Source organism: Brassica oleracea, chromosome C2, assembly GCF_000695525.1.
Source record: "Brassica oleracea var. oleracea cultivar TO1000 chromosome C2, BOL, whole genome shotgun sequence".
Classification (NCBI taxonomy): Eukaryota; Viridiplantae; Streptophyta; class Magnoliopsida; order Brassicales; family Brassicaceae; genus Brassica; species Brassica oleracea.
The window spans coordinates 651,302-667,121 of record NC_027749.1 but is presented as its reverse complement, the minus strand read 5'-3'; the positions used below and the strand labels follow the sequence as shown (position 1 = coordinate 667,121).

Sequence of the window (15,820 nt, the reverse complement as noted above, 5' to 3'; positions counted from 1 at the left end):
GAAACATATTCAGGATTCAGCTAACATCAAACATATCTAAAGGTCCATAAGTGCGAATCTACAGCTAAGCACTTCGTCCTCCTTTACAGATATTATAACAATGGGGGTACTTCCTTTTGAGCTCCTCTGTTTTTTCTTCAGTTCTCCGGCTTCACACTTGACTTTATTCTCCCCTGTGATGTCACCGGGGAAGAAGCAACGTGGTTGTTGTTAGTCACAGGCTGAGAATGCAGCTGATGTTGTGGTGGTTGAGGATGAGACTGGTGCATAGGCGGCATTGGATAGGTGCTGCTAGGGCCTTCTTGAGAAGTTTTCTGGTGGTTGTTACTGTGACCGTTGTTCAACCGTGGTGGCTGATCGCAGAATTTCATTGTCTTGAGGACAAAGGTGTCGTCGTGGAGCTCGAATGGAGTGCTGCAAATAGCGACAAGAGACGTGTCATGGAGGAGAGAAGGATCAAATGTAGTGTGTTTTAGTTTCTTTTTACCTGTTGAAATCGAAATGGACGAGCTGCATGTCTTCTGATATTTCCACTTCTACGGTCGCATGAGGACGTGTCTGGTGAAGACAGAATAGCAACAATAACAATCATACAATGACCGAACCAAGCAACGATGATATTGGTTTGCTTGTGGTGAAGATTACCTACCTGGACGAGGATAAAGGGAAGAGCAACACCGGCACTGGGAGCGTTTCCAGAGCTATACAAGTGTTCGTTTCTCCGTATCAGATTCTGAAGGCCTACATACTTTTTAGGAAGAGGAGCCATGTAAGAATCTTTCTATGGTAAGTAAGAGGAAACGGTAAGATCAAGGAAGTGTGTGGTGTCGATTATTACTTGTTCTTCAAGTTCTTGGGAATATGCAGTTTTCTTTTCGATTCTGTTCCTAAGTGAGAGTCTTTCAGCCTGCGATTATTGAAACACATGTTCAGGAAAAAAGTTTCTAAACGAACTTTGGAACATAGGCAAACAAAGAGAGCAAGACCTTTAATTCGTCAATGTCGCTTAAGCTTGTACGAGGAAGGCCTCTCCACTGAATCTCCTTTTTATCCTTGCAGATTATATCCATAGCCATGAGGACGTTTAGAGCATCGTACACTCTTCTTCTTATGTTCTTCTCATCATACTGTTGCTGTTTTTAAAAAAAAAGGATTTTGGATTATGTAGTTCTATCATAGGTTAAAGAATGAACCGCATGTATATTAATATATATATTTATACCTGGTCCGGAGGAGATGTTCCATCGTTATTGGGGAGTGCAAACTCAGCAACAAGCTCGTCCGCAACCTGAAAGTACCTTCACCCGTCAGATACAGAGTTACACGTTTGCAATACCTTATCATGAGACAAGCTGATATTTTGCATTATGTGATGTTGAAGTCAGTTCAATGAGATAATAACGTAAATACAAAAGTGAAGGGGATCTTCTTGTACCTCGTTGTAAGTAGTCCTTCCTTTGCTTTCCACCTTTTCACAAACTGAGAGGAACACAAGACTCAGTTAGATGTAAGGGCATGATCCACAATTCATTAGATGAAAGAAGAAGAAAAGAGAGAGAGACCTTTCATGCTAAACTGGCGTAGGCCTCTTCCAGTTTTATCAGGACCAGACGCACGCTGCCACCTCTTCTTCTTCTTCTTCTTCTTACCACTGCTAATACATTAATGATAATACTTTTAAACAAAGTTCCAGTGAGAATGAAAGCACAAAGACAGTAGCATCAATCAACAGTATGGTATGTCCGGACAAGTATTCAAAGACGATGCAGATTCTATGTACAGTCTTGAAGCAATTGAAAAAAAGACTCAAGCATATCCAAAAATCAAAGCTTGGTAATAGAATGATCCACACACATCTAACTGGTTATGAAAAACAATAACATTTTATAACCAAAAGGAAGAGACTTTTACATACCCTTGAGAAGCAGCATCGTCACCCTGAATGTCCGAACTGTTGAGTTGTATAAAAGCACTGTCGCTAGCAGATGTAGTAGCCACGGTGGTAGACGGCGAGCCCATACTGCCGCTAGTACTAGGGTTGTTGTGATTAGAATTAGACCCTGTCGTTGTTGTGGTTGTCATTCTTCTTCTCCGCCTAACTAACAAACAAACTACCCCCGAGAAGTTCGTTTAAAATTAGGTGAAGTTTCGAGTTTTGAGATGAGGACTGGCCTTAAACCATTAACGAGAGGCTTTCAGCAGATTCTTAGTTTGATAATTCTCTGTAACAGGAAAGAAGTCGATCTAAACTGAGTGATGACTTTTTTTTTTTTTTTCTGGAGTTGAGTTGAGAGGGTTTTTTGGCGCAATTATACGATGAGGAGAAGAGAAAGTAAGAGATGTCGATAATGAGGGACCAAACTGATAATAATTTCCCTTTTCTTTTATTAATTAATGTCTAATAGGTTGATTGTTTGTAGTTTTTGTTTTAGTTTTTGGTTTTTGATTTTGTAAAAACTATTTTTTATACGATCAAGTTTTAGCTTTTAGTTTTTGTTTTTGTAAAAACCATTTCACTTGCCAATCAAGTTTTTTTAACGAATAGATTCCTTAAAATTAAGGAAAACTAGTTTTTCAAAATTTCAACCAATTTGTGAAGAAAAGCTAAAAACCAACTTTTGTGGGTTTTCGATATAAAAACGAATTTTGTTTATTTTGTATAAAATACTATATTTTAATTAATTAATAATTAAGTAAATAATATTTTCATAAAGATAAACTTCTCATACAATTTTTTTTATCATTTAACATTAATGTAAAATAATTTATGTGTTTCATATATGTAAATAAATATAGATAATTTTAGTATTAGTTGTAGCCAATTAATTCTAAATATCTATAAATAAATTATTGAATAATATTATTATACATAATAAACAACAACTAAAAATTATAAAATTTAAAATATTTTATTAATACAATATATTATATTAATTTGAAAAATAGCCATTCAAGTTCTAAAAAACGAAAAATATTTTATGTAATAAAATTTATAAATAGTTTCAAAATTTCAAAATATTTTAATTTTTATAATTTATAGATATTTTATAAATTATATTTAAGTATAACACTTAAAATAAAATAATTTAAAACATGGTGATTTTTTTATTTTAAATAACAGCCACTATATTTTGATAAAAATTTTAATGGTAATTTAAAAAACAAATTATTTTAAAACAATGTATTGCTTATTTTATAAAAAAAAAACTAAGAATAAAACAAAACTAAAATCTAAAAACCAAAAACCAAAACCAAAAGCTGAAAATCAAAAACCAAAATCTAAAAGTTAAAAACCAAAAACCAAAATCTAAAACTAAAATCTAAAAACCAAAAACTAATGGAAACAATCATCAACTAAATGTATGATTTTCTTTAGAATATGCTGATTACTTTCGAGTCTGGTGATTTTATCTACTGTTTAATGTATGTTTTTTTCTTAGAATATGTTGGTTTATTAACAATGTTTAATGTGTGGTGTAGGATCAAATGTCAAAATATGACAAGCTGGATCTCAATAGTTGTAACATTCTCTAAAACTTAATTTGAAACATATCATAAATTACTTCATATGGGCTAAAAACTTAATTAACACTTTTAATTAAAACTTTGGAAATTTGATTTACAACCAAAAAAATCTTTTGCAACATTCTTCTTAGAAAATAGGTTAATTGACTCAATCTCTTGATTAAACATGAAAAAAAAACTATATGCCATATTTATTCAGTATAAATATTATTATGCCTTGATAAATATGTTTAATATACTTTTGTAGTTTTGAACAACAACAAAAGTTAAGCATTTGAAAAATGTAATTTTCTCAATCGTTATGAAAATGCATATGTGGAAAGTCAAGTGTTAGTCTATTAAATATATATTATACCACATCAGTGTGTAATTTTTTTAATCTTAGATCAAGTATGTTCTTAGAATAGTGTAACTAGTAAGCAAAGTATTACTATAATGTTTATGTTAACAGAGTGTAACTAATAAAGTTGTACACTTTGTGTTCAATTTGATAAGCAATAAGATTATTTTTTCTAATGTTCTAAATGCAAACATAATAGATAATGTAATACTTAGAAGAGTTGGTCCAAACTAGGCTGATCCAAAGCAAAAAGAAAATACAAGTTATTTTTTAATCTAAGCAATAAGAGTAGTTTGTAGTGACAAAATAAAAACTATACACTTTAACTAGAAGATTTTAGATTTAATTAAGTACCAAAGAGAAACTTTTAATTGATTGATAAATTTTGAACATATGGACATAGATAATTGATCAAGAATGACTAAGCTTTGAGCTAAGATAAACTTTTAATTGATTGCCAAAATTGAACATATGGACATAGATAACTGATCAAGAATGATTAAGCTTTGAGCTAAGATGCCAAACAATTCATTTTTCAATTTTCGTAGGCTAAATTACTCAAGTAAGTATTTCACTTCCATGACAACAATCATATGCTAATCATGCAGCATCAACTTCAATTAACCAAACACAATCAAATATGTATTAATCAAATGTCGAATAAACACTAAACATCAATAGTATCAAGAAATGGATTGTGTATACAAGAATGCAAAAAAAAAAAAAGTAAATGTCTTTTTTTTTAAAGTGAATGTATATACGATATGATCTAAGACAATAGTCTTATTGTTTATGTTTCGCTAATCAAAATCGACACAGTCTCAAAACATTGTTGGGAATATTCAGTGTTGCTATCACCGTTGAAGATTTGAAACCTGATTGTCCTTGTCAATGAAGACACTATATGAGATGAAGAGTTCAAATATTTGGCTATGGCTGTTTGAAGGTAATAAAGAAAAAAAGGTAGGAGTCGATTCTATGATGATGGTTGACAAATATAACTGTAGAAAAATATGCTAAAAATTTAAAGTAAAAATTTCACTAAGTTTACTTTTATTTCAATTTGATAATGGAATAAAAATTAAATTATTTGAAAACAGAGAGATAAATTTTATTTTTAATTTTAATTTTAAAATATATCAATTGTTAAATAAAACCCAATTCAAATATGAAAGTGTTTTATTCTGAAAAAAAATAAAGGGTTGCTCAAAAAAATGTAACAAATTAGGGACGATTACATGTTACAGTCAAGGCAAAATAAGTTTGATTCTGACTAATAAAGTCAAATTAAACGGGCCGAAAATAACTCAATGGGCTGAGCATAGCTCCGTCATTTTACATCAATTCTGGTTATAAAGTAACGCGGTCAAATTGTAAACGCCGTGGTTTAACCTCGTTGAAAGGGCCCACCTAGTGATAAGTCCAACTCGGCGGCAAGAAAATAAACAAACTCGCCTACTAATCCAGACCCTTGTGTTATGCATGTCATTAATATTAAATACACATGGTCATAATAAAGTATGTATCATCATCACCATCATCGTTAATCACACACCCTCAGTCTATATATATTCCTCCTCCTCTTCCCACTTTTTCTTGTCTTGAAAACATAATATTCTCTCGATCTTTTCCAGAGTATATTCAGAATCAAAAATACTGATTCTATCTACTACGATGGGTGAGGTCAGTCAGTTACTAATCTCCATTCTTCTTCTTATTCTTCTCTCTCGATCTCTCTATGTTTTGTTGCTTAACGTTATGGTTCAATTAGCAGAAAAAGGAAGAAACCGTGACGAAACCTGAAGGAGACAAGAAGCCAGTCGATGGTGGTAATAACACCGTCGTGGTTATGAAGCTTGATATGCATTGTGAAGGTTGTGGCAAGAAAATCAAACGAATCTTGAAAAAACACAAAGGTATATATAGTCATATCTCTCTCTCTCTATATATATATATATATATGAGTTTATGGTGGCATATCTAGTTTAAAACCATAGCTAACGTAAATTTTCTGGTTCTTGTTCAGGCGTAGAAGATGTGAAGATTGATTATAAGGCTGACAAGTTGACGGTGGTCGGAAACGTAGATCCCACGGCGGTTCGTGATAAAGTAGCCGAGAGAATGAAGAGAAAGGTTGAAATAGTCTCTACCGTGGCGCCTAAGAAAGAGGCTCCTCCTCCTTCAGGCGGTGAAAAGAAGGTGGTGGAGGAGAAACCAGCTGAAAAGAAGCCGGCCGATGAGAAACCCGCCGGTGAGAAAAAAGTTGAGATGAAGAAAGACGAAGGAGAGAAGAAAGCTCCTTCTCCTCCTGCTCCACCAAAAGAGGTAATAATAACATCTCTATCTCTGTAATTATTATTTCTTCCATTAAAAACTCTTTTGTCACGTATATTTAAAAGTATATAAATATATTTAAGTCCATTTTTTTGTGGTCTTTAACGTGTGTTGCACTTGTAAACCTTTACGGAAATTACACTCGTTCTTATCCAATTCATTGGTTGAAATGTTAAAAAAAAAAAATAAATACTATTACGACTTTTATAATTAAATCAAAGATTAATCATTATTTCTGATGTGATGCAGAGTACGGTGGTTCTGAAAACGAAACTACATTGCGAAGGTTGCGAGCAAAAAATCAAGAGAATAGTCAACAAAATTAAGGGTGAGTTTATTATCCTAATCAGATCCATTTTTGAAGCGTTCTTAGTATTAATTAAATTGATACGGTTGGTGATGGAAGATAACGGAAGCAACAAGAGATTAAATATCATTATAATTAGGTTGACCTACCTCTAGGTAGCTTCTCAATTTATTATTTTAGTGAAAACATATCAAATGGTTAGCTATGAAGTGGCTAGCCTAATATATGAGATTAATTTATTATTCTATTAATTACAGTTAGTTAATTAATGGTGTGAATGTTTCTTTTATACAGGGGTTAAATCAGTGGCCATTGATAGCACCAAGGACTTGGTGATAGTGAAGGGGATCATTGACGTTAAACAACTCACTCCTTATCTCAACGAGAAGCTTAAACGCACCGTCGAAGTTGTTCCGCCCAAAAAAGAGGAGGGAGCCACCGTGGCAGCTGCGGCGGCTCCAGCTGGCGGGGAGAAGAAGGACAAAGGTGTTGGTGAAAAGAAGGACGGTGGTGGTGAAAAGAAGAAAGAAGTTGCCTCAGCCGGAGGAGGTGACGGTGGTGCTACGTTGGATGTGAAGAAATCGGAGTATAGCGGTTATGGGTATCAACCTCAGCCGATGTATTACAACCCACCAGGACAAGTGTACGGTCAACACTACATGATGCAAGGTCAATCATCTCAATCTTATGTTCAAGAACCGTATGTGAACCAAGGATACGTACATGAATCGTATATGAATCAAGGATACGGCCAAGGGTATGGACAACAAGCACCACCACCACCGTATATGAACCACCAAGGGTATGCAGATCCTTATGCTCATATGCGTGCTCCTGAAATGTTTAGCGATGAGAATCCAAACGGGTGTTCTGTTATGTAAGTGAAATGAGAGGGGAGGAAAGTGTAAATAACTAAGAAATATAGGGAGAGAAAAGGTAGATATGACAAAATTTGTAATACTAAGGATACTTCCGAGTCCGGTAATCTAAACCGGCTACATTAGCCGGGTAGAACCGGTTTTTGAGAGGCGTGGGTGGGTTTTATATGTTGGTTGGTTTACTCTATAGACTATATAAATAAATATAGTTTCATTTTATAATAAGATTAGATCCTCCTCTGTTTTACAAGTTCTTTTGTGCTAGTGTATGTAATAGTCAAGTGATCATAATTTAGGAAAAAAATCTCTATGCTATTTTAAACTTTTTCTTCAAGAAAAGCACCTTTTGCAATTATCTAAGTGAATGGTCCACCACATTCTACATAAATAAAGAGTCGTATAGAAGGCGGTTACCGGATTTCAAATCAAACATCACAACGGGAGAGGAATAATTTCATTTCATACTGGTCTTTCTTTCGAATAGGTGGATTTTTTATAACGCAATGTCTATACTATATTATACAAAAATGTCACTACCGTAAACCGTAAATACTATATTTAATTTGGGTTGATAAGATTTTTAGCCGTTGAAAATGTTTGTTTTTTTTCTAAACTTCGTTGAAAATGTTCGGAAACGAAGGCCGTAAGAATGTGTGAACAGGTATAATGTTTTACTGCCGATCAAAAGTCATAAGAAAATATGCTCTAAAGGTTGTTTATTCCCTATGGCGTGTTTTATTTTCAAATGACATATATAGAAAGACATTCGCTGGGCAGCATTTGAGTTTTGTAATTTCTTAAATGAATAGTTGATTAGTCTTTCATGTTTCAAAACCCAAACCCTACTGAACATATCCACTTTGATTATTAGTTTTGTATGATCATGTTGATATTGTTTCCAGAAGTTCCTACGTTCAGGGTCATAATAGCTCTTCGGTTAACCATAAAGGGTAAGTAATAACACTATAATGGTAGAACATATAATAATACACATACAACTTGCATTCAAAGATACATATAAGAAAGAAAAACGTATTTATTTTAAAATATATGAGTATATGATTGTAATAATTGGGAACAATATGACTCCTTAGTTCGATAAGGCCAAAAAGAAAAGTCGATGGAGACGTTCTTTATGGATGTTAGGTATGAAAGAAGTTATGATGTTGAATTTTAGTTAATAACACTAATCATAATTAATAGATCAAATTGCTATATGTATTAATATAGTCTTATTGTATCAGGAAAATTATGCTAGAGTTAAAACTGTCTTCATCAAATCTGATCATCAAAACTTGTCAGTGGCCAGAATTGCCAAGGGACAAATAACTATTAGCATTCTCCAACAGATACATTTATATGCAGAGACTGATGTGATAACTAAATTATATAATATGCTCATTTTAGTGTTTAAAATAATTTAACTAATTGTTTTTTTTTTGAAACTCCATTGTTTCATGAACTAATTGTTTTAACCAGTGTTGCTGTATATTTACTGGAAAGTAAATCTATATGTGTTCCTAGGTTGCTGAGCCTTGCATATCTGCGTGATGTACATGATGGTATCGTATAATTGTCACTGAGCGAGAAAGAAACAAGTGTCTCATACAGAAACTTAAATTCTATATACAGAAAATATGAATTTTTGGATAGTAGATGCAATATTTTTTTGAAGATTTTAAGGGCTATGAGCCGAATCATCCTTCGACCTAAAGAAAATATTGAACCATCCATCAAAGTTTTGTATGTTGTGTGTACTGTTGATACTTTAATGATCTATCTATTGCAGAACGTTGTCAATTACAATTGTGTCCTATAATCTTCTGGTGAATATGATTAAGCTGTTGATGTAGCAACAAAAACTATTTCATTGTTTTCTTGAAAATATAGAATATGAATTCTTAATTATTTCATAGTTTTCTATGATATATAAGTGTATTATTTATCAATTGCTAAAAAACACTCGTTGGATATAAGAAAATGAAAAGTTACAAAAAAAAAAAGATATAAGAAAATGACAAGAAAATGATTACAATTAAACACGAACCAATGAAATGTTATCGGGGCCTTGAGTGAATAAAACTGTTGGTTCCTTTTTTTTTTTTTTGGAAAAAGGGCTAACTGTTGGTTCCTTTCAAACTCTCATCCAAAGTTAGTGGTTGCAGATGAAGCTAATCTTGGCCATGTCTTCTACTGAAAATTCCCTAAAAATCTAATAATTAATTATTTCAGTTTGGGAGTATTCTGGATCAGAAATTCCATTTAATTATACCTATGATATGATTATATTTATATAAACAACTTAATTAACCATACAGTAAACAATATACGTATGAAAACATCTACATAATTAAAAAATGTATATTTTAAAATTATGTGAGTAAGTAGTTATTTGGAAGGACCGACGTATGATCACGTTTACGTGTGTGTTTCTCAACAAATTATTATTACTATTTTATAGTCGCCAAAACGCGGATAATGCTTTTAAGATGAGAAGGTTCATGGTGTTTCGTTCGTCAGCAGACATTTTGTTTTGTATCCTGTATACAAACTTTAATTATTTATTATCATATTTCTTCTTAGTAATTTTTTCATTAAACTAAGAAAATGATTTTTAGATAACATAAACTTCTGTTTAAATATATTAAAATGTCTTTTTCTTGTTGTCGCTGTCATACGCAACAAATCGCAAAAGACAAATAAATAAAACGAGAAGGTATATAACGCATGTATAGTGTTTTTCTTACTGTTTACTAAAAAGATAAATTATAAAATGTACAATTAGCTGCGTAATCTGATTTGTTCTATTAATAAACAGAAAATTTCAGAATTTCATATAATACAGAGATGCACCATATAAAATCCTTTATTTTCTAATATACCTAAGATTGAATGTACTAATCAACATCTTGCATGATTGTTCGAAATCTTAATCTGAGAGAATAATGAAATGAAACTCGAATATTTTTTTATCTATCTTCCTATGTGAGCTCCACAAAAGATAATATAAACGGTATATCAATCTTCCTCCAAATCATTTGCTGATGCGAAAACCTAACCCAAGACTTATAATAGTGACATATAAAATTATTATTGCCATTTCAAAAAGAGGATTTGTCAGCGACATTATAAAAATGTTATATAGTGGCATTATGATGAGTTGATGACGATAAGAAGTAAGGTGAAAGTGAAAACCATGAACTAAAATGCCACGTGTTTCTGACTCAGTTTTGAATGCGACATACAATTACCACAGTGCTTACTGTTTTCTTTTTTACCAATAATTTCTTATTAATTCTTAACAAACATAAATTAATTTGCAAACAAACATCTTACAGTGCTTACTGTTTTTTTTACCAATAATTTCTTATTAATTCTTAACAAACATAAATTAATTTGCAAACAAACATCTTACAGTGCTTACTGTTTTTTTTACCAATAATTTCTTATTAATTCTTAACAAACATAAATTAATTTGCAAACAAACATCTTACAGTGCTTACTGTTTTTTTTACCAATAATTTCTTATTAATTCTTAACAAACATAAATTAATTTGCAAACAAACATCTTAATATCATTATGGCAATTAAAATATATGCCGTTGGAGGACTTCTACACTGATCATGTGTACATGTGGTCATGGTCGACCTGAAATTTTGGAGATCATTGACAATCTAGTTTAAAAAAACTAATATTTTAGATAACATATATTTTATAATAACTTTTAAAAAAAGGTTAGACGTTCGAAGCTAATGTTTATTATGATGATCATATTAATATTGTATGAATGAATGATGATGAGCCATGATGATAAAACTATGTATGCTTAAATGATGTGGGGTTTAATGTTGACATGTTATAATTATTGGGATCGTCCACGTCAGTCCCACTTTGAAACTTTTGTCTCTGTTTGAATTACAGGGTACGAACCTCCCCACCGGTAAGGTCCATTTGTATAGCTGGAAAGCCACGAATACATAATAGCCAAAATAGAAAGGTCTTCTTATTTATGTGTAGTAGTTGTGTTCCATGAAACTCAAATAAGAACTTTTTTTTTTAGAAACTCAAATAAGAACTTGCTACATGTGAGGTCTTTCTTATTTATGTGTAGACGTAGTAGTTGTGTTCCATGAAATTCAAATAAGAACTTGCTACATGTGAGGTGTTAGACTGGACGCACATACATTCACTTTCACATTTTTTGCCTGACTTTGTTTACACCCTCATTATTGAAGGTTATTATATGTAGGTTGTAATATTTTATTATTTTTAACTTTCGGTAAGATTTAATTTTACCTAATATATTTATATATTTAAAGATCATTTGTACTTATTTGTTTTCTTAATTTATTATTTAATTATTTATTAAATTTTTACAAACAATTATTTATTAAATGGATCTATTTGTTTTATGTACAAACAGTCAAATAACACCTAACGAATATCCCAAATTTTATATGAATACATAATCTTTTAGATTTAAAATCGTCCAATCTTAGCATCTCATATCTACAAATATATATATATATATATTGATTTTATAGTGTTACTGTGCTATCTCCACATGATAACATGCTATAACTGATTAAATGGAAATAATACCAATACATGTATTATCTAGCTCTCAAGTCTATAAGACTATAACTATATATATTTAATTATTTATATATATCGCAACATTGAAAGAACCGAGCTATGTATTTAATCGACGTAAACAACTTATATCTTTCAAGTTTGATCATGTTGAAGGACGAAAATGTATAAGGGAAACTCAAATCCAAGCTGATATTCTTAGCAGAAAAAAATAAATCCAGTTCTGATATGACCACTTCAGGAAAATATAAACAATTTGTATTTTAATAAAAGGCAAGTTGAAGATTATAAGGAAAATCTGACTTTTTCAAAAATTACTTGGTCGCGCAGCCACACGTGCAACCATGTTTCCACCTTGTTTCATTGTCTGGTTTTAGATGTGTATTAACTAATCAGTTTATTTATTTTTGTATTTAATGGAGTAATTGGTTATAAATTCCAACTATATATATCTTATCTAGTAATGATCTTTTACTAGTTGTCAAAAGAAAAGAAAACCACACTAATAAAAGTCGTTTGGGATCAACACGTTACTGGAGTCGTTCTATTTTCGTAGGGGATCAATAGTGGAGTCTCTGTCACACGAGGGAAGCCATTATAATCCAAGCAACGTTTATTTGAATTTTGACTATTTCTCAAGCAAAATTAAAACTAATTTGACCATTCTATTAGTTTTTGTGACTTGTCAAACACTTTGAAACTTAACATTATCATTCAATGTTAGGCTGACTTTGATTTTTATGTGATCAAATAAGATCATCCCATTAAGACTTTCCACTTTTATTTACACTGGTTCACTCTTTTACGTGTTCAATAGCCGTGTCTGCAATTACATAATATATATATATATATATTTTTTTTTATATCAAACCAAATTTGTATTAAACTTAGAACTTAGTAAGAGTTTAAGCTCCATCATAAAAGAATACAACAAAGCTACAAAGAACCAAGTAGAATATGAAACAGATCAAACCTAAAATAGAATACAAATCACAAGAAGTAAGCATTAAAAACATGGCATCACATCTAGTGTAACCCAAAGAGTTACATGTTGGCCGCTATACATAAAACTAGAGAACATGGGCTGGGAATTCATAATGGGTTTGAAATGAGATTCATTCATGTGGGCCACTATGAATAAAACAAGAGTGAGAAAAAGATTTGGGACATTTCTTAAACAGTCCACATTCTTCTACAAAGTCTGACAAATGATCCCTAAAGTTGTTGCTTTGAACAATCTCGACCAACACAGTACAATCACACAATAAAAAAGCTACATAAGGTTGATGTCAGATTCATCATGTATACTCTTATTATCACATATAGTATCAATGTTTATACAGTGTTACAAACTTACAACATACATTTTCTCTGGGACATACATTCAGTAAACCTCTGCACAGTTATTTGCACCAACTGGTTCCCTTAAGCAACTTGATATAGCCATCACTGCAGCTTCAATGGATGCATCTTCACCCTAATTTCAAAACAATAACACATGCTAACAGTTTTAGAGACATGATCACACATACATAAAAAAAAAAAAAAGAAGAGTGTTGAGCTTCTTTCTTACCTTTTCTTTCCAGTAAAACATGTTGCCGTATTTCCCAGCTAAACGACTCCAGAAGCTACGAGGAATGTCCAAATCAACACTAGCCCCAACATTGAAATTCAATATGTTACCTGCTTCAAAAATCAAGCCACATCACAATCTGTTCCCTCAATGGATAATTATAAACAATGAGTGTGTGTGTGTGTTATACCAAAAGTGGGATCAGCGACAAACACGATAGTGCTATCATCAACTTGCCAGTAATCTTTGATAGCTAGTCCTGTAACAGAGTAACACGTCATCATAAGTACAAACCTATTAAAATTAAAAGCATAGAGAACTTGGTTTAGCACAAGATTTATTTCAGACCCACCGTAGCTCGTAAGGAGGAGATATAATTATTTTTTCATTGGTTATGGATAGGAGTATATAATCAAAAAGAGATGCACTCGATGTAAATAAGATTTTTTTGCTTGAATAAATTTTACATTCATTCCAAAAACAAAAAAAAAAAAGCATAGAGAATATATCATTTTACCAGGTGTAACAGGATAGTTTTGAGCCAAGACTCTTAGCTTAAACCCTGTGTCTTTCTCAAGATCAGAGATTTCTTCAGCAATCCTCTTCTCCTGTAATCAATTCTCAAACATCATTATAATCAAAACCAAATGGTCAGAGCACCAAGACAGAGCATATTAAACCTGGCCATCAGAGAGGAAACCAGCAACATCTATGACCGAAGTGAACTCTTTTGGGAGCAGTTCTGGTTTGTTTACTCCCACTTTGGCTGCTTCTGCAAGTCCAACGCCTGCGAAAGAAAGAAAGATTCAAAATTTGTTCTATCCTGTGTCAGGGCAATGATGTCATGTGGAACGAACCGGATAGAGATAAACCGAGAGCTAGAGCTCCGGAGAAGACTAAGCTGAGAGATTTCGATCGGAAACGGGAACACCAGTTTCCGGCGTCGGAGGTTTTAAATTTAATGGTTTCTCCGGTGACGTGGTAGTTGAATACAGGAGGAGAGAAGGTTCTACATTGTGGAGGTGTATAGAGAATAGCCATGAGTTTCTTCTTTCTCTCCATGTTTCTTTTGGATAACGTTAATAAATCGCTCATGCTCGGGAACTTTTTGGAACTGTACCTAACCGAACCGACAAAACCAGACTGGTGCTGTAATTAGACCAGAGATTTTGAACTGAACCGAACCAAATATTGGTTAGCTCGGTTCGATCCAGTAGGTCTTTTTAGAAATTTTGGTTTTTGGTTTGGTCATGCAATCGGTTACTACAGTTACCTTTAAAAAGAATACTCAAACCATACCAAAAATCCGAGCAAAAATAACCAAATTTCAACCCAAACTAACTAAAATAACTAAGCTAACCGATTTAACCAAAATTATTTGAAAATTTAATAAAATTAAACCGAAATCTAACCAAAATCAATATGTGATCTTTAAAAACCAAACCATACCAAACTTTGTTTTGGGCTCATTCAGCAGCCGAACTTACAAAAAAAACTGACTAACTGAACCGAATAACCAAGGCTATCTGAGCCTGCAGGCCTATGTATATTGATCTCTTTTCAAACCAAATGGACTAATAGGAAAGGAAAAAATAATGTCGACACTAGAATCTTGATATATATATATTTTTTTGTCAACTTATTACTGGGCGGCCACAACGGGCCGGCCCAGTTGGCCTATCAGCCTCACCGCAGGAGGCGCGGGTAGAACCCGAGATGCCTGGATTGACGTGGTACGCAGAAGAATCTTGATATTTAAGTCGGACATTCGAGCGTAACGACATTATTGGAGCTGAACGTTCCACTTCCAGGACAGTGGCAACAACACTAAACCCGATTCACATATATGACGTAACTGTGATTCACTGATATGACGTAGCTTTCTATACGATGTCGGTCTTGTTCGTACGGTGGATAATAAATATCAGACATAGTCAAGAGTGTATTCATTCATCCACGTGATAAAAATCGTATAAAACTAACAGTATGTTTTTGTAACTTGTATTCAATTTATCGATACGATAAGTAGAAAATCTCGAGGGTGATGTTTTCATTGGCCTCTTGGGTGATGCTTTCATTAGCGTTATTTTAAAATTTGCAGCGATTCTCGAGGGTGATGTTTTCATAGGCCGTGGGTGATTTTAGAGAGAGTTTAAAAAACATTGATACAAATTTAGAATGTTGTTACAAATTTTAAAATAACGTTAAATATTATAGGTTTCAGTATATAAAACATTTACCAAAAACTCAATATTTTCGTAGGGGTTGT

The 15,820-nt window shown here is 32.5% G+C and overlaps 3 protein-coding genes across 6 annotated transcripts; 1 reads left to right on the top strand and 2 right to left on the bottom strand.

The window, feature by feature from the left end:
• Nucleotides 1–15: 15 nt before the first annotated feature.
• On the bottom strand, nt 16–2,311 carry LOC106324891 (transcription factor-like protein DPB). 3 transcript variants are annotated; one of them, XM_013762890.1, is made up of 10 exons: nt 2,173–2,303; nt 1,916–2,107; nt 1,563–1,654; nt 1,436–1,479; nt 1,223–1,288; nt 987–1,133; nt 839–907; nt 650–748; nt 488–558; nt 16–414 (listed from the first exon to the last, which is right to left on the bottom strand). In XM_013762890.1, the coding sequence occupies exons 2-10, from the start codon at nt 2,080–2,082 to the stop codon at nt 138–140; spliced, it is 1,032 nt and encodes a 343-aa protein (XP_013618344.1). In that variant the 5' UTR covers nt 2,083–2,107; nt 2,173–2,303; the 3' UTR covers nt 16–137. The 3 variants fall into 3 exon arrangements, with proteins under 3 accessions (XP_013618344.1, XP_013618345.1, XP_013618346.1); XM_013762891.1 differs by having other exon boundaries at nt 1,563–1,651; nt 1,916–2,300; XM_013762892.1 differs by having other exon boundaries at nt 106–414; nt 646–748; nt 1,916–2,311.
• Nucleotides 2,312–5,444: 3,133 nt separating this feature from the next.
• On the top strand, nt 5,445–7,699 carry LOC106327878. Of its 2 annotated transcripts, none has more exons than XM_013766175.1 (5): nt 5,445–5,548; nt 5,640–5,781; nt 5,892–6,190; nt 6,449–6,527; nt 6,801–7,699. In XM_013766175.1, the coding sequence occupies exons 1-5, from the start codon at nt 5,540–5,542 to the stop codon at nt 7,385–7,387; spliced, it is 1,116 nt and encodes a 371-aa protein (XP_013621629.1). In that variant the 5' UTR covers nt 5,445–5,539; the 3' UTR covers nt 7,388–7,699. The 2 variants fall into 2 exon arrangements, with proteins under 2 accessions (XP_013621629.1, XP_013621628.1); XM_013766174.1 differs by having other exon boundaries at nt 5,480–5,548; nt 5,637–5,781.
• Nucleotides 7,700–13,187: 5,488 nt separating this feature from the next.
• On the bottom strand, nt 13,188–14,635 carry LOC106324889 (thylakoid lumenal 15.0 kDa protein 2, chloroplastic). Its single transcript, XM_013762888.1, has 6 exons — nt 14,409–14,635; nt 14,232–14,338; nt 14,069–14,159; nt 13,742–13,810; nt 13,552–13,661; nt 13,188–13,455 (listed from the first exon to the last, which is right to left on the bottom strand). The coding sequence occupies exons 1-6, from the start codon at nt 14,611–14,613 to the stop codon at nt 13,363–13,365; spliced, it is 675 nt and encodes a 224-aa protein (XP_013618342.1). The 5' UTR covers nt 14,614–14,635; the 3' UTR covers nt 13,188–13,362.
• Between the last annotated feature and the right edge of the window lie 1,185 nt (nt 14,636–15,820).

Bases quoted from the DNA above. Each gene is read 5' to 3' on its own strand.
- LOC106324891 (XM_013762890.1), bottom strand. From the start codon at position 2,082: ATGACAACCACAACAACGACAGGGTCTAATTCTAATCACAACAACCCT. The intron at 1,655-1,915 runs GTATGTAAAAGT...TTAATGTATTAG, and splicing joins GACGATGCTGCTTCTCAAGG to CAGTGGTAAGAAGAAGAAGA. The intron at 1,134-1,222 runs GTATAAATATAT...TTTTAAAAACAG, and splicing joins GAACATCTCCTCCGGACCAG to CAACAGTATGATGAGAAGAA.
- LOC106324889 (XM_013762888.1), bottom strand. From the start codon at position 14,613: ATGGAGAGAAAGAAGAAACTCATGGCTATTCTCTATACACCTCCACAA. The intron at 13,811-14,068 runs GTAAAATGATAT...ACTCTGTTACAG, and splicing joins AAACTATCCTGTTACACCTG to GACTAGCTATCAAAGATTAC. The intron at 13,456-13,551 runs GTAAGAAAGAAG...TTTTGAAATTAG, and splicing joins TGTTTTACTGGAAAGAAAAG to GGTGAAGATGCATCCATTGA.
- LOC106327878 (XM_013766174.1), top strand. The intron at 5,782-5,891 runs GTATATATAGTC...GTTCTTGTTCAG, and splicing joins AATCTTGAAAAAACACAAAG to GCGTAGAAGATGTGAAGATT. The intron at 6,528-6,800 runs GTGAGTTTATTA...TCTTTTATACAG, and splicing joins AATAGTCAACAAAATTAAGG to GGGTTAAATCAGTGGCCATT.